The sequence below is a fragment of the Mytilus galloprovincialis genome, chromosome 5 (assembly GCF_965363235.1).
Source record: "Mytilus galloprovincialis chromosome 5, xbMytGall1.hap1.1, whole genome shotgun sequence".
In the NCBI taxonomy this organism is placed as follows: domain Eukaryota; kingdom Metazoa; phylum Mollusca; class Bivalvia; order Mytilida; family Mytilidae; genus Mytilus; species Mytilus galloprovincialis.
In genome coordinates, this window is record NC_134842.1 from 3,013,965 (window position 1) to 3,033,564 (window position 19,600).

General features: G+C 31.4%; 1 protein-coding gene across 1 annotated transcript; it reads right to left on the reverse strand.

Annotated features, from left to right (window-relative positions):
• Positions 1-329: 329 nt before the first annotated feature.
• LOC143076951 (uncharacterized) lies at positions 330-16,537 on the reverse strand. The gene is made up of 6 exons (XM_076252847.1): positions 16,381-16,537; positions 14,997-15,176; positions 11,323-11,387; positions 9,671-9,976; positions 5,784-5,899; positions 330-515 (listed from the first exon to the last, which is right to left on the reverse strand). Exons 2-6 carry the CDS (start codon positions 14,999-15,001, stop codon positions 330-332), a joined length of 678 nt encoding a protein of 225 aa, XP_076108962.1. The 5' UTR covers positions 15,002-15,176; positions 16,381-16,537.
• Between the last annotated feature and the right edge of the window lie 3,063 nt (positions 16,538-19,600).

The following is a 19,600-nucleotide window of genomic DNA, read 5'->3' on the forward strand; positions in this document are numbered from 1 at the left end:
AAAGTGAACCGAGAAGTATATATTCGTGAAAAAGACAGATAACAGATAACAACAATGAGATAAAATCGAGAATGAATTGTGTCAAAGATACATCAACCCGACCAAAAGGTGAAAAAGATAGTAAAAGGACACACGTGTTCAAAACATTTCTGATTTATCCTACAAAAATGTATGTAACAATGCTGGAATATGCCAGTTGTTGTTGACTTGTTCCGTCCATTAATATCTTTACCTTGGAGTCGGGTATTTTTGATTACTTTCTATCAGAAACAGTTCCGAGGAAATTGTTCTATAGATGATTTAGAATATTTATTCTCATAAATATATGTTCACTCACGTTCGCAATGTTTAACTTCGTTAGCTGCATATAAACTACTGATTGCTTTTTTTCCAATTACACAGTATGTAGTTATATTTCCACATTCATCAGTTTGATAATTTAAATCAAAAGTCATTGAGTATAAACTAGATTCGTTAGAATACTTTGTCGTAGAAAATGTTGTTATGTTTCTGGCCTGAAAAGAAATATTTAAACTAATTATTACCGTATGTTTACATCGATTTCTTCTATGTTTTATGGTTAATTTTCCACTTAGTTCCGGCATTTTGTGATTTTACATTTTAACATTATGAAATATCTGTTTCATAGATGACGAAAGATATGTTCAAATTGTCGTGACTAAAATCATCCTCAATAAATGTTTTCTTCGTCAGAAATTCATATCCAAAAACTAAATGTCTTAACTTCATCTTAAAAGCTATTTTCTCTTCTATAAACTTCATATTTTTTATTCCAAATAATTTCTAAATAAGGACACACGTGATCATAATTTTTGTTTGTGTACAAAAGATACAAAAATGACTGCTTACAAAAGGGGGACGAAAGATACCAGAGGGACAGTCAAACTCATAAATCGAAAATAAAACTGACAACTCCTGGCTAAAAATGGAAAGACAAACAGACAAATAATAGAACACATGACACAACATAGAAAACTAAAGAGTAAACAACACGAACCCTACCAAAAACTAGGGGTAATCTCAGGTGCTCTGGATGGGTAAGCCGATCCTGCTCCACATGTGGCACTTCGTGTTGCTTATATAGGTTATTACAAATCCTGTAAATAGTCTATTTCGGTAGGTCTGCTTACAATTGTCCACCCGAATAAAAGTTTCTTTGTAGTTAAAATATGCTTTTATAACTATTATTTAACCGATTTAAGTTTATTTTCTATTAGGTATAGGAATTAACATTTAAATACTTTTTTATATAACACTTTATCAATATCAAGTATACGCAGTCATCATTTTAGCCCAACAGCTGGTTCAATTTTTTATTATAAAGCAGAGATTTATTTAAACATTTTTTTTATATTGATTATAATTTTATAAGTGAACCTTTTCATATAAATTAACTTCTTTTTATATTAACATAACATTGAAGATGGAAATGGGGAATGTGTCAAAGACATAGAGCAGACAACAGCCGAAGGCAAGCAATGGGTCTTCAACGCGGCGAGAAATTCCCGCACCCGGAGGCGTCCCTCAGCTGGTCCCTAATATATATGTATATTAGTTCAGTGATAATGGACGTCATACTAAACTCCCAATTATACACACAAAAATAGAATTAAAAATCATACAAGACTAATAAAGTCAGATGCTCCTGACTTTAGATGGGCGAAAAAATGCGGCCGGGTTTAACATGTTTTTTGATATCTCAACCCTCCCCCTTTACCTCTAGACAATGTACAAAACAAACGCACAACACTATACACAGTAAAACTCAGTTTCAGAGAAGTCCGAGTCCGATGTCAGAATTGGTAACAAAAGAAAATAAACAAAATCACAATAGTACATAAATAACAAAAGACTCAACAGATACTGACAAGCCAGCTCCAGATCTTAATTATATACTGGTTAAAATATTATGTCTTTTACATATGAATATCAAGCACAATCCCTTCCGTTAGGTGTTTAGTATTATACCATCAAAAAATATATGAGAAGAACAAAGCCTGCGTCATGCCAACAACTGGTTTAGAATAATTGTGTTTTATTCGAATGACATACCCTATAAGCCAATCAATATTAAAGCCAAAATATGCAATCTTTAATGACCTGACAACAGTATCATAACTATATCCCTCCTTAATAAGTATGTTTAAAGATTTTGTTAGCTTTTTAGGTGAATACTGACATAGTTGTGCTTTGTAAAGAATATTACCATAAAAGATTGGATGTGAAATACCTGAACGTATAAGATGTCTGCATGTTTAGTTATATTTACGTCCTTTTACCAATAATAAAATTTAGTATTATACTAAATGTTTTTACTAGTTTGTGATATCGAAAACCCTGGTGTAATAATTTGTCAGTAATACATACATTTCCCTCGTTAAAATATCTTATGTTGTTACATACACGAGTGAATCTTACAAAAAACAGGTCCGCTATTAGTGGTGAACAGTGAGTCTCCATTTGAATTCCGATAATAAGAATATGAGGTAAAGTGGTATATAGGGTAGAAAAATCAAAACTTTAAACAGATTCATAATCAACAATATATGCATAAAATTTGTCAAGTACTTCAAACAATTTTTTTAAACTTAAAAGAAATTAATTTCACTATTTTCAAATGCCTTATTTGTACAATCTATTATCAGGTTTTTGTTTTAATAGACCATGTGTACTAGTAAGTAGGATAGACAATTTAGTAGTGGAATAATGGTTTGAAGTCGAAATAAATTTTCATTTGTAAGGTATTTTTTGTAGCCGCGGAAGCCTTTGCTGCCTAGTTTTTTTATTATTGATTTGAATACCAAATTAATAATATTATAATGAAATAAAGGAATTGTTTCATTATACTAATTTTGTTTTCTTATATCTGTAAATGTTTCATATTTCTTTCGTTAGATCTCCACCAGTTTATTGCCAAAACTTAGAATATTGTTATAAAATTCTTGTGTGTATCGTCTATAAGACTCATCAGTGACACGTAGGTTAAAAAAGTAAAACACGTGTAAAGATGAAGAGGATTGAGGACCTAATACTTCACATTGTGTTACCAAATACGGCTAGGGTTTTTCGTTCCTAGGATAAGAAAATCCTTAGTATTTCAAATTATTCATACTTTCGCAAACTGTTAATATATATATATATAAAAAATATCCATATTATTAATATTCATGTCAACACCGCAGTGCTGACTTCTGGGCTAGTGATGTCCTCGAATAGGAAACGTCTACCAGCAGTGGGATCAACCCAGTGATGTAAATAGTTATCAAAGGTATCATAATTTGATACGTCACACTTACGTTTCGTCTACATACATGTACGACTCACCAGTACGGTCTTATTAAAATAGTTTAAAAAGCCATACCAACCAGTTTGAACCAAAACTATGAAAATAGTGCGTAGGTATAGTTTTCAAATCGCTTCCACAATCACTTACTAAATACAGAAAAGCGCATCGGAAGCATAAAATTATTTCAGTGTTATTTTAATTTTTTTACTTGTCTTTAAACCCACAAAGCTTCTAAAGAAAATATTATCCCCTGTTCATGTGGACCAATGATCGAATTTCTTTTTATTATATCTGGCTTGTTATCCCAAAAACAATTAAAACAACCTTTTTCTATTGTTTTCAAATATTTCATTGGAGCTATAGAGTTCCCATAAAAAGTGAAAATAGGCAAACAAATTTGATTTAGTTATCAAAATTTGTCAAAAACAGTAAGATTTCTTTTATTTCAAAAATAAAATAATTGATGCATCTTTTCTTTTTCATTTTCCCAATTCGGTTTTCCGCAGTCCTCTCGTCAATAATAAAATATATGCCAAGAGTTTTAACTGGTCTATTGTTCCAGTTGATTCCCTTAATTTTGTCTTTACCCGATTTAAGCTTTGCTAACCATAACCCCTCTGTTTCTGTTAAATTTTAATCCAGAATAAGAACCAAATATTTCACTTTCTTTCATAGCGAAGTGAACGTCATGTTTAGAAGAAGAAAATAAAGTAGCATCGTCAGCTAGTTGTGACATTTTTATTCTATGAGTTTTGCAATCCAAATTAATTTTGATACTAATAAAACCGGTATTGCTTATTAACCATGACGCTATTATTTCCACCGATAAAACAAATAGTAAGACCGATTGAAGACTTCCTTGGTGTATACCCCTGGTGTTTGTAAAGATATCAGACATCAAACCATTATATTTAAGACATGTTTGAATACCACTATACAAAGACTTAACGAATCTTATAAAAGAAACATTGAATTCGAAATGTTTTAAAACTGAAAACAGAAAATATCTTAAAAAGAGTAAAACGCTTTAGGAATATCAACTAGACTATATCGCCTCTCTAATTTTGTATAAATCAGTGAAGTCAATAATATGTTGTATATGTCTAAGATTAAAACCAATAAATCTTTTCTGCATATATCCAGTCTGCTCTTCTTTCATATGTTTTGATAGGATTTTTTTATCTGTTGTGCTAGAGCGTACCAGAGAATTAGAACGGTAACTATAAAGTGACAAGGAAACACCTTTTAAAAAAAATAGTGTTAATACACTTGTATGCGGTTAATATAAAACTGTTTATACTCTATATCTAATATGAAGAATGTTTACAACTATGTAGTTAATTTATTCCAAACTTTTCTATACAACCTGACTGTTAACTGTCTCATGCAGAAGATTTATTAAGTTCCATTTCATAAAAACATCTGATCATTCGTTTTCTGTAATATCCCAATCGCAGACCAATTTATCCCTTTCATCCATTCACTTCTCTAGTTTTGTCTCAAATATATATTAATCACTTTAGCAGGGCATTGTGTACTTTTCAATGCTATTCAGTTCATCATCTTGAACCGTTATAATCTTATAATCTTCTTTTTTCCGACGTAGTCGATAAAGTTTCGGTTTGTGCCGTATGAACTTAAGGACGCTTAACTATGGCAACAGAATACGCATCCTTTCTGTGATTGGACAAAATGCTGTCATGGTGGGTGATTTGGTTGTGTTTGAAAAAACGTCTCGTTAATTATATCGTGATGGAAAGCAAGTGAACAACTATAAATATTTGAACTAGATCTTACAAAGATTTATATTTTTATTAAACAATTGTTTCTCCAATAGCTCTTTGCATCCATGACAGCTGTTTATTCGGGACAATTATATAATTTTAATGTAAACTTTGTTGTACGAACGTACATGACTTTTAGAATATATAATTTGCGACAGTATTAGTCTTTTTTTTCGTAAATTTTGGTAATATTTTTTTTCAAGTTCTTCAATATCTTTATCTTAAATGTATGACTATATTTTCAGTTTCTTACTCTCTCCTAATTTCTATTTTTTCAAGAGTTTTCTTACAGTTAAAACAGCTGATTTGCCCAAAAGTACGGCTAGATAATAATAAAAACACAATAATAGTGTTGGTAGAGTAATCGTTGTACAATACAATGTAATAGTAATGTAAAGACTGATTGATATTTGTTTGATTTCTTAGCATTGCATTTCACTTATGGAGGTCACCTTTGTTGTGAGACATGTAATGAGGAGTATATTATGTAGTGCTAAACCATACTCATAAGTGGGATTATTTTACATCTTACATTTTTAATCCTTTTAGAAACCTGCTTGAGTATGATTTTAACTCTACATAGTGTTCAAACGAATGATGTTTAAAGAAAACAACTATCAAATACTAATAAATAAATAAATAAATGATGATACCAATTTGAAGATAAAGCTGATTTTTTTTAATCTATTTACCTTAAATGCAGCCACACATTTTGGGAGCGGATAAACGGATGATACTTCCAACACAACATGAATTAAGCCGTCTTTCATGGTAAATTTTCTTGATATATCTTTTTTTCGCGGTAGTGCTGTGAAACAAAGAATTTTGAGATAAGAATTCAGATATATAATTGTATCGCAGTTGAAGCCTTTTGGACGTCCATTGCTAATTTTACTGTCGAAAATTGAGTTTTAAACGACAATTCCAAAAAAGTTTTCTAGGTGCAAAACGCTGATATGTTTGCTTATTAGTAGGAAAATTACATGTCAACACATTCCGAAAATTAAATGTTGACTTCTTCGGATACAAACAAAGAGACAGAGAGTATAACGCGTATTGTAATCCTTTACAATAATAAACTGATCATAGATACCAGGACTAAATTTAGTATATACGCCAGACGCGCGTTTCGTCTACAAAAGACTCATCAGTGACGCCCGAATCCAAAAAAAAATTAAAAAGGCTAAATAAAGTACGAAATTGAAGAGCATTGAGGACCAAAATTCCTAAAAGTTTTGCCAAATACAGCTAAAGAAATCTATGCCTGAGGTAGAAAAGCCTTAGTTTTTCAAAAAAATTTACAAATTATTGATAAATAATAATGGCATTAGATTTACATATATATCTGTTTTAAATCATTCAGTTAAGTAGCGTGATATCCATCAATGAATGACAGATACAATGGTTAATTCAAGATTTTCAATGTTATATAGTAAATGCTTTATAAAGATAGTTAAAGATCATTGAACCCCTTTTTAAATATTTAAAATTGATTTTTATACTTTTACTGTCTAAACTATCCATCCTGTTATTGCACTATTGTGCTATTGTAATTTTTTTTGTATTTTAATCTGTCATTTTTGCTACTGTGCATTGTTTGTCCGCATTAGTACTATTTGTTACATATTTATTTTGGTTTTAAATGATTAAGATTATAACATAATGTTAACTTCTGTATCCCTATTTATGACATTTTTACTGTTTGTTTTGTTCACGCATAGTTGAGAGGTTTGCCTACCTATTAAACCAGGTTTATATCACAATATTTCTACATTAGAACATGGCAGTACAAAGTCATGAATATAACAGTCAATATCCATTTGTTTGATGGGTTTGCATTATATTTCGCAATTTGATTATTGTCTTTCAATTTTGAATGTTCCTCGGAGTTCATTATTTCTATGATTTCTAAAGACAAATTGCCGATAAAAGAAATACTTGTATTTTCTGAAACTGACTTCATCGGGGTCATTTGATATTGTTGCTGATAAAGTAAGTATACAAAATGCCATTATTATATATGTATTAGCTAAACTCTAATACAATTGTAATACAATGCTTTTTTTGAGAAATTGGTTTTTTTTCGAAATAGAGATAGTATTCAGCAGTTCAACTACACAATGGTTCTAATAGAATTGATAATAGAAATGGGGAATGTGTCGAAGAGACAAGCCGATAACAGACCAGAAAAGTCCGAAGCAACTAAAGGGTCTTCAACACAGCAAGAAAATCCCGCACCCTAATCCGGTTTCTAGCTGGTCCCCAAAAAATGTGTACGTTTTCAGTGAAGCTGGACCTTATACTAAACTCCAAAACATATAATACTCTAAAATTGAAAAACACACCAGACAAACAAAAGCCAGAGTCTCCTGACAGGCGAAAACAAGTTTCGTGAGACCTCAATCTTCCCCCTTACTTCTAGCTAATGTAAAAAAATAGACATATGTGACATATCTTTAAAAATCAATTATTATTTGATATATATATCTGGTTTTTTTATTTCCATAAATTATATAATAGATGAACATTCTGATGCCCATGTTCGTCACGCAGACTGCAAATTTACATCAATTGGAACTTGACACATTTTGTTAAACCACAAATATATATGTTCCAGACCGTATGAGTATTTGGACCGTACGCGTACGGTCTGCACCGTATGCGTACTTTTTCAAAATACTCATACGGTCGGACCGTACGCGTACTGTCTGATTTATATCATTAAGAAGATGCTTAAATTTATAAGTTACAAATGCATGTAACAGATCAAAATAACTTAACTCTCAAATTAATATGGAAAAGTTCAATTGTAATTGAAATAAAAACTTTATTTTTTAACTATAAAATTCACGCTAATTAAATCTGTTAATATCTTGTTTTAGCATGTCGATCAGAATTATACATTAATTGAATTATGATCATTGAAATTGACGATATTGGAAGTAAACATAATGTGGGAGGACAATTGTTTTAGAATATTAGAAACATTACAAAAAAATGCAAATGCAAAAGAACATGAATGAACTGCAAAAATGTAAATGTAAAACATTGTTCATTTTATCCATCTAATTGTAATGATAAAAATTTATAAAACTAAAAATAAAGATTGTGATTAATGTTTGTTTAAATTTAACCCATATGATCCAATAACATGTATGGTACTGTATGTAATGGACCATACGCGTATACTTATACGGTCCGACCGTACGCGTATGGTCGGACCGTACGAGTATGCGTATATGGTCCGGACCGTACGCGTACGGTCCAAATACTCATATGGACCGGAACATATACACCTCACCAAAAGTTAAGCAACGCCTGATAATTTTCAAGAATCGGTTTTTACTGAATTTATAACTTATCGAATTATTAATACAATGAATCGAATTTTTGTTTTTATAAGAAAACATAAAGAATTTTAATTGAAAATTGAAAGTTTGGACTGTTTTAATGATTGAACTTTTGACTGTTTTATTTTGGGCAAATGGTTGTAAAATGGCAAAATAAAATGCAAAATAAAGTTTTAACTTTAACTGAAGTTTTTATTAAGTTTTCTCTGCACTATACACAAAACTCGAGAGTGACAATTTGTACAAAATTAAAGTACAATTTAGGTCAGTAGCGATTGGATCCTCCACGCTTCCGGAAAAAATCAGCCATACGTCGTCTCGTACTTTGAACTAAGTGTCGTAATGTTCTAACAGAAATTATTTGCCATTCATCAATCAAGACTGCTTGTAATTCCTGTAAATTCTTACTAGCAGGAACCCTGATGTTGACTTTTCGAGCAATATCATCTCAAACATGCTAAATGGAAACCATATCCGGTACTATGGGTGACCAAGGAATCGTGCCAATTGCCTCCTGATGTAAATTATCGGATATTAGCGTTCTCTCGTTGGTCAAGTATTATCGTCCATGAATATCGGTCTAGTTGCAAGATTTTTATTGTCAAAATGTGGCACAACGTTATCTCGGATGATTTTATCGCGATATTTTTAACCCGTTATAGTCCAATCCAGACCATCAAGGTCAATTTTGCAGTCAAATACAAAGCATTCCCAAACTGTCAAACCCCGATAACCAAACGTTGTAGTTACAAGGATGTCATGTTTCTGGTATGCTGTATCCTGAGGACGCCATACGCGCATGTGCCTATCAATATGAAGTAGGAGGAATATGCACTCGTCAGACCAATGGACTTGACGTGATTTGTCTCAAGTCCAATTGCGGTGATCACGTGACCACTAATGACGAGCCTGGCGATGCAATGGTCTTTTGACTGGTCTACAGGCACGTAAATTGGCACAATTTAGTCTGCGGTTAACAGTTACATTTCATTGCGCTAAACATGGAAGGAATAAACGTGTATGTAGCTTCCGTAATCACGTTTTTTGATGTACCTAGGAATAAAATTCAGACCTGAATTTTCACCAGTCGATTACCAATAGATTTAAAAAAAATATATTTAATTGTAAAACAAAAATTAGAAGCAAACACATTTAGGTGTTGCTTAACTTTTGGCGAGGTGTATAGTATGAAGCGACAGTTGTGACTGTTCTTAAGATTGTGCACTTACCTACAAATGTGTCTTCGTTTAGAGGAAGAATTCCTGCAGCTGATGAGAATCCCGATTCACACTTGTAAACCATATTTAAGTCGTCCAAGGCGACATCTTTTATTATAAGTGTGTACACCATTGAACTCATGCTGTATTTTGTAGATAATTCATATTTTGTTGAATTACTTGAAGCTATATTCAAACCAATAAGTTTCCCATCTTTTGTCCAGGCCATGTGACCTGGTATGTCATTCTCATCAGGAATCATGCACACAATAGAAGCATTTCCTCTTAAAAATACGGGTGTTTCCAATTTCCACTCAACTTCAAAACGAATATACAAATTTAATATATGATTTGAATTTAACATCTTGTTCTTCAGTGTGGGGTGATAATGACTTTTATTGTGTCGACAGTGTTCCAAAAATGGCCATAAGAAACCTTTCAGGAGTTCACAAGTTTGTTTCAAAGGTAGTGTAATATGGTTAGATACTGGAACAGATTGATGGATATGGACAACAGTAGACGTTGGGTTCCCGCTAACATGTTTAACCCCGCCATATTATCTATGAATGTGCCTGTCCTAAGTCAGAAGCATGTTATTAAGTGGTTGTCGTTTGTTTATGTGTTACATATTTTGTTTTTGTTCATTGTGTGTTCATGAATTATACCGTTAGTTTTCTCTTTTGAATTGTTTTACTTTGTCAAAAAGGAGCCTTTTAATAGCTGACTATGAGGTATAGGCTTCCCTCATTTTTGGAGTATATCTTGAGTGTCTTTGTCCTTTTAACGTGGTTCCAATATATCACAATATTACAAACTCTTAATCGTATTCATCTTAACATGCAGCAAAAGTTACTATTAAAGATAGATCATCGACACTTGATTATTTTTATAACTGTACCCGCACACAGTACGATCGCTTTTTTAAATAATAATAACACAACAAGGGATATACACAAAGCACATTAGATAACATGTGGCTGCATAAAATTATATTTTGACATGAAAGAAGGTATTACAAAAATAAACACATATTCAATAGTGTATGCAGCCACATGTTATCTAATATGCATTGTGTATATATGCCTTACTGTGTTGCTTTGTTACATATATCTTTGTTTTCATAGTGATTAAGATAATAACTCAATGGTTGATTGTGATACCCCAACATTGATAATGTTTTATCTATGATGTCTGTTTCTTTTGTTCAAACATTGTCGTCAATTTAAAGGAATTGTATGCAACTGTTATACAAATGAGAGGTTTAGCTAGCTATAAATCCAGGTTTAAGAAAATGCATTTCCCAAATTAGGAGTATGACAGTTGTTATCCATTTGTAAGATGTGTTTGATCTTTTGAATTTGCCATATAATTGAGGACATTTCGTTTTAATTGTCCTCGACGTTCGTTGTTTTTGTTCTTATTTTTTTTTCATAATAAATAAAGAGGTGCATTCATTTATCTAAATTATTCTTTTTGATACAGTGTTATACCGAACGCTTAATATCTTTGGAAAATAGCAATCAGATGATTATGATGAAAATGTCCTTCTATATTTAAGCACGGAATTATTAGATATATCTATAAAATAATTCTATAAACGTTGATGCTGTTTAATGATATTTGCTATTCTCGTTCAAGTTTTTTAAAACTAAACCAACACTTACTTGTTCGGTCACTTCCACTGACAAAATTCAAAGCACATAAACAACTGATCGTGCAAAATAGTGTGCTAAAAACATGTCATAGTATACTTGAATTATATAACATATTTAAATGAATGCACATTCTTACAGTATACATACATTAACAGATATGACAAAGATGTTCAGAATATTATTTCATATTAATGAAAATCAATATCAAAACCAACACACTGTTATTCATTTTCATTCGTAGGATACAAATTTAAGTTGACCATATAAGTAACGGTAAACCATGAATTGAAACATTCAGCCAAGCCCAAATATCCAATGGATTGTCTGCAGACATGTACCAACGAAATTAAATGAATCCACAGTTGAAATGGCTATTGCGGTTCCTCAGATGCAAAACAAGGAAAACAAATAATTGTGGTCTGTATCAAGTAAAAATATACTAGTAATTATACTTTATGTTGAATGATAATGTATTTCTGTATAAAAATAAACAAACTACTTCTCATGATTTCAAATGATTATTTTATTCAATTGTCAAAAATAGTTTGCCATCCTAAATAAGTTCTTGCAAGTATGGCATATATGGAAATTACTAAGAACGTATGACAATACTATAATATCATAACCGACCGATTTCCTTCTTTATATATTTTATTTAACCGTACAACATACAACTTAGTCATTAAAACATATCATATCTACCATCTGGTTTGTACAGTTGACAGATTTCGATAGCGTGCAAATGTTAATTGTGTTTTGAAAACAGACAAGTAATTTTTAAAACTGTTTTCACTTAAGATTGATTTACACAAATTATAACTTCAGTGACGACAAAGGCTTAACAAAAGACTAAGCTATAAGTAATCATAAAAAAGAAACGACATAAGTTTACTGAAGTTCAAATTTTATAAATTCATTAAGACCATATAATTCAGGTAAATACTAAAAAGGTAAAATTGAATCAAATCCTATAGGACCGATATCGAGTATAACGACAGTGGGAATATCTACTGCTTTACATGCACTATCCACCTTGTAAATCCCCTATGTGGTTTTGATATAATTTACACACTGTTTGCCTTGATTATATGTTCTTAATGGTTTAATGAAATAAAACTTGTAATTCAACTGTTAATTACACCAAATTAATAATTTAATTTAAGATATTCAAAACGGTTTATTGTTGTCTCATTGGCAATCATACCACATCTTCTTTTTTAAATTATGAACAATAATAACTGGCTATTCTGTGTCGGTTTTACTCAGTGTTAAAGGCTGTACAGTGAGGTATGGATTCACATTAACAATCATATCACACCTTCGTATTTGCAATCACATTTAAGACTACAAGCAATTACAGACATTTCTTCCCACTAGCATTGTAGCTTAAACATGTCTTAGTTAATTTTCAAGATATATAATGTTCTGTTAATATCTCATAATTGGTCTCTTTCTCATAAATTAATGGTCATGGTAATAAAATTATGCAAGATCCAGAGAAGATTGTTACGATTTTTCCATCTTGCCATTGGCCTTTACTTGCAAAATATTTTTTCTTGACAAATTTACTGTTCCAGCTCTCCAATTGAATCACACAAACGTCGTGATTTAAAAATTCAAGTCTATAATTATTCAATTATAAGCTAGGCATATTTGATCAGTTTTTTTTATCATTTTTTGAACGAATGTACTAGTCCGAAATAGTCCCTTACTCGATATGTTTGGCAAATACTTTAAAAATTGTGCTGCATACTAGTCTTTCATTGTAAAATTGAGAATGGAAATGGGGAATGTGCCAAAGAGACAACAACCCGACCATAGAAAAAAACAACAGCAGAAGGTCACCAACAGGTCTTCAATGTAGCGAGACATTCACTCACCCGGAGAAGTCCTTCAGCTGGCCCCTAAACAAAAATATACTAGTTCAGTGATAATGAACGCCATACTTATTTCCAAATTGTACACAAGAAACTAAAATTAAAATAATACAAGACTAACAAAGGCCAGAGGATCCTGACTTCATAAGCATGTTTATCGAGTGTTTTATTTCCAATTCGTTAAATTTTGTAATCTATTGGAAAGTTTGAAAGGACTTTTTATTTTTGTCTAGGTTATTATTATGTCATACACAAACAAGATTGCTGCTCGTTGACAAATTTATAGACTACTTTGTGTGAGCTACAACTTCACTTAAACTTCAAAATAGTTGTTTTGTTTGTCATTTATTTATTACAATACAGTTGTCAATTTCTAATGTTCTTTACAGTTACTACCATTCATGAACAAAATTACTATATGACACAAATGTAAACATTCACAAGTCGGTGTCCTACAATTAACAGCAACATAAGTAAAATAATTGCGAATTATGAATGTTGCATACAACTTATGCTATTCAAATCAAAATAAAAAAGTAAAATTACAAAAATACTGAACCCATTAGTTTGATGTGTTTTATCCTTTGATTTTGCCATTTGATTAGGGACTTTCCGTTTTGAATTTTCCTCGTATTTGAGTATTTTTGTGTTTTTGCATTTGAATACCGAATATTATTCGAATGTTCGAATATCGTGAATGTTCTATTTTTTTCTGACTCCTTGCTCGTAGTACCGAATGAGAGAAATATCGAATGACCAAAATAAACTAAATATACTAAATACACTTTAGGAACAAAATACAATTCATCAAGCTCTGTATCGTCTTAATATGAAAATCTATTCATAGCACACAATAAAGACAAGTATGAAAGCATGTTCAAGTATTTCAAACTTAATTTTAACATTAAACAACACACACACATCATACAAGGAGATGCGTTCGAAGTTATGTTGCAAACTATTGAAATAAAGAAAGCTGTCTTTGGATATATCTAATGATCAAAACTCAAATGGTTATACGCCATTTAGTTAGGTCATATAGGTTCTATAGTCGATCGGACAATAATGATTATATTGCATGCGCTATATATATAAAACATATACAATACAATATTTTATGTTATTGTGCTGTATTGTATAAAACATACATTGATGGTATTGTGGTTCAGTTTAAAACGATAATCAAGAGCTGAAACAAAGACAATGATACGTTTGACCTTGAACGTTTAACTATACCGATACAAAAACTAATCGAATAAACTCCGAATGTTTTTTCATAGACATACTAAATAAATGCGCTACAGACATTGCAATAAATTTCAAGGTATAACTGTTACCAATGGCACAATGAAATTAATTTTTTATTAAGGAATAACAAAATCTACTGGCACGGCCGTTTTAATATAACTTACAAGAGGGTCAACACTACATTTAACAATGTTGTGCGGGATAAAAAATAAAAATCACAAAAATACTGAATTCAGAGGAAAATCAAATCGGAAAATCCCTAATCACATGGCAAAATCATATGACAAAACATATCAAAAACGAATAGACAAACATTGTTATATTCCTGACTAGGTACAGGCATTTTCAAATGTAGAAAATGTCGGAATAAACCTGGTTTTATAGCGCTAAACCTCTCACTTTGTTGACAGTCTCATCACATTCCGTATATTTACAATATAACAGAGACAACGCATTTCGTAAAAAAATATTTCCTAATTATAGTTTGCAATTAATAAAAAGTGGAAAGATTGGTAAAAGACAAGGCCCAATTTCTAAATAATATCCGGTTTTAGTTACCTCATAATGTGGAGAGTGTTAATAAGCTACAAATGGTATCCACTGTGCATGAATATGATCCTCGTGCAGGTATGGTTATAGTCGAAACAAGTTTCAGATTGTATTTCAAATGAGCAGTACCATGAGATCAGAATATGCCTAAAATGTCTACCAGTTCCTGTCTTCATAAATACTATGTTTCTGTGCCAAATATAAAAAAACTCAGGAATCTTTGAAATAGGTTTAAACATCATACTAAATATATAAATAAGGATATATGGTATGATTGAAAATCGATCAAATACCACCACATATCAAATGACGTGAATCTTAGCAATCATAGCAACCGTGGTGCATTCAATACGCAGGTTAAGCAAGCTAAGCCTATCAAAAGAGAAGATCTCATTTTGTGTGTCGCTTCTCTTCCTTCTACAATAAATCAGACATCATACCTCATCGTCCTAAAGGTATCACGCTAATAAGTATTCCGTTTGGGTTATTTTGGAAGGACAACGAAATTAAAGGTAACCGGATGTTGTGTCCTTCATCTGATGGACATTTAAGACTCATAGACAAAATTTCCGTTTCGGACTATCTATAATTACACATAATTTGCAAAGGTACTTGATTTGGGGGACGGAATAAGTATTTGTTTTTTTCTGTATACTAGTAATATCAAAATTAATAGTATATTGTATTATGTAACTTCCGAATTTCATCAATGACTTCGATTCCTTTAAGGTCTCATTATAATTGAACAGGAAAGACTAACACATCTAATAAACACTTAAATGCGTACACAGTTATGTTATTGACAATAAGCAAAGAAATACATATTGACACCTTTAATGCATGTGAACAAATAGCTCAATTAACTTGCACCTGTAAATAACATTTAATGAAAAATAACACATCATAAGGTGCGAAGTGTACTACTGTACATGCTCATTACAAAGTCACAATTGTGGGTAGAATAATAAATCCAAACTATCAAATCAGATATGTTTTTGAATTTTGTCTATCGATTTTCCATACTGCGCCTGCATATCATTCTATAAACGTACTTAATATATAATCGATATTTAAAGTCTCCTGTATAATGAAAATAGTATGTAAGCAAAGCCGTTATTTACGGAATACCGTCTTTCTTCTAGGTCAAGTTATAATCTGATACCTATAAAATTAAACAATCAGTTTTGAAGAGTCACAAAGGACGTTTTCCGAGAATTGTTTTTGACATAACACTATTTATTACAACTTCATTAAATTTATTATTTATATTTTGAACATAATTTTGTAAAATACAATTATTATAAAACTTCTTTAAAATTATAACTATTTACAAACATTTTTGTATTTATATTTATTTTCAATACATTATCACTAATATTACATAAACACTTACATTTAACGAATTTTTAACATACACTTTTAAACAAAATATGTTTATGAAACTTTTCTAATATTTTGTAATCCAAATTAAACACTTTAGATTTCATTATTAACAAACAATAAGAAACGTCACTGTGCAGACTTTTTTTTAATTCTCGGAAGACATACTGTAAAACGTTGTCTACTACAGAAGCAGGTTTGATTGGTGTATTCGTTGTACCTAACACACATTTATATGTTACGGTTCATGCATATACAATACAGGTATCGGTAAAACATGATACTTCAAGTTAATCTATGTATTTGATCTTAAGATGAGGTGATAAGTGATATGTGGCTTGGGTCACCGGACATATTGAAAGACTCGTGTCGCTTGTTGTTTTTTTAACAAGTCAATATGTAAATAGGAAAAGAGGATTGTGATGTAACACGTTAGCTAGCGACTGTCAAACAATTAAGGCGAAGTGTACGTAATTAAACTACACAATGGATTTTTTTTAAATTTCACATATGAATTCTGCTTTAAAAATTTACTCCAGAAAATAAAATAATAAAAAGTGGGTAACCTTTTTCGTTTTTGAGATACGAGCCGTTGAAATTAATAGCATGATACGACAAAAATACAAAAGATATATAGGGAAAAGTATCAAAATTAGCAGATATTTTTATATTATCAACATTTTATATTTTGTTGGTCAACAGAATTTTTTTTTAAATTGATATACGATTCAAAAACGAAAGACGAATCCCTCAGTGCAAAGAAAGTCCTTAGCAACCGTGCTAGTTTTTACGCTACTCCTTGTTAAAGTTTTTTTTTTTTGGCCGGAACATTAAAATTATTCGGCGACGTCATGGTCTACAGTAACGTCGCCACAACTTCTACGTCGTAACTCTATTATACCGTACAATGTCGTCGCAATGTCGTGCGTGTGTACCACCCATCTTCCTATGTCTATCTACAAATGATCTAGCGTGAACTAATGTTAAAGAATATTTCTGTCGCCAAATTACCGCAAATGAAAGAAAGTTACCGCAGATTTTATTCTTTTCTATATAAGAGTGGATTCCCCCACCTTTTTTAATGCTTGCATGGATTGTAAAAACATTTATGAATCAAATTTCGAGTTTGAATTTGTCCCGGTTAACAGTGTTGTCAGAATGAACTGATTGGTTTTAATATTAGGATCGGGTATACACCTCGTTTTCCATTTTACGTCTACATGTTTGTATTTAAAGAAGTAGACCTATTTTCTGCATATATTCATCTTCGTCATTTCGGCATGGTGTTATTCTGAGGTATTGCACACAATACACTCTACATTATACACCTATTATATGAGTCATGTTTACACTCATGCTCGTAACGCAACTCTGCAAAAATAAATTTAATTTTACAAAATTTTCCTCCGTCGCGATCACTTTCCCTTTTCGTTAGCTAATGACAAAGAATGATGTATAATGTTTGCCTAATGGAGTTTCAGTAACATAAGAAAATATTTATTTGTTCCATGCATTATTTGTTAAAAATCCACATACACGGATTTAAATAATAAGCATAATGCATACTATGGCTCTTCAACTATTTCCGATCGTTTCTTATACATCCGTGGCTTTTAAATGTTCGGCCTTTAGTGTTCTATATCAAGGTTAATCCAGAAAAGCGCTTCGGACGTTTGAAATTTAAAACGTGTTGATTTTATTTAATCTTCAGAATTTTTTAGGCCGTAATGAGGTTAAAAAGACGGACTCCCTCATACATTTTAACAAAAAAGAAAAGATCAGAGTAGTTGGTTCACTTCCCGTCGCAGATATTTCATACATATTCAATATGAAAACATACACCTAATACGATACTTTTGAGATCGACTTACCTAGTGCAATTACGACAAGAACATACCCAGTACTGTTATACAATGACATAGTGTATAGCGAAATGCTTAAACAATGTATATAGTGTAATGCCTTTAATTAACTGGTGTAAAATTAATGATATAGAAGAAAGTACCAAAGGCGACCTTATGAGAATGTATCATGTTCGATGCTTTAAAAATTTACAGAATAAAATTTTATAGGAATTTACATGGTATAATTAACGGCGATTATTCATAGTGCATTGCTACACGGGTTTACCTAAATCGTAGTGCCGTACGAATATTGTCTCTGCAAAATGCACATGCATAGATTTCCTACTTATAAAATAGAAATAATAATTGAGAAGCCTGTGGTTTACTAGTCTTATAATATAAGACTTTGGAGTTCATATCTTTTTTTAAATTCAACGTTTTTTTATTGAATATTTATTTTATTTTATTTTTTTTGGGGGGGGGGGGGGACAACATTTAGAATAAAAAATAAATATTCAATAAAAAACGTTGAATGTATATGATATGAACTCCAAAGTCTTATATTATAAGACCAGTAAACCACAGGCTTCTCAATTCTTGTATGCTCATGAACTAGGTGAAAGCATAGAGATGACCGAGTGCGAGATCCTCATGGATAATCATCGAAGTCGTTAAACATCCCTTGCAGTAAACTTTGGTTAAATTGGAAAAACAAAATCTTTAAAATGCTATCGAACACATTTCACCTCTCATTCCACTAATTATTAAATTGCATTTACAAGTGTCACAAAACTTTCCTGACCTCTTTTCTTAAACCGTAATAGAGGGAGGCTGTAAGGAGGAGTCCAGATCTCGAAATCCCGGGCTTAAAAACACGAAATCCCGAGGTCCTGAATTAAGATAAATTTAAATCCCGACCTCCCGAAATTCAGATATAGAACTCCCGGATCCCGAAAGTGTCAATCCCTAGATCCAGAGCGTAAAAACACCCGATCCCGTAGTCCCGATAAAGGTCCTACCCCCCTCGTAATACTATATTCTATTCATTCATAATCTTGAATTGAGATTTGTTACTTCAAAAATACATTTTCTAATTTTGAATGATGCACTCAGGCACATTTAAAGAAAACATATTTCGCTATATATCTCTTCGAAATTGGAATTTGATAGAAAAGAAATTACATGTTATACTTTATCTTACATGTGTACTTTCAATTTCAATTTGGTTCTAGATATAGATTTAGTGTTTCCATAAATTGCGGACGGAATAGAAGACACCTGTTTATTTTCTGCACATGTAGAAACAGTTGAAAACTGGGAGTTCAATGACATAGTTATTACTTATTCTAAGATAAATGTTAGAGTGAGACAACTTTTAAGTTACTGAGT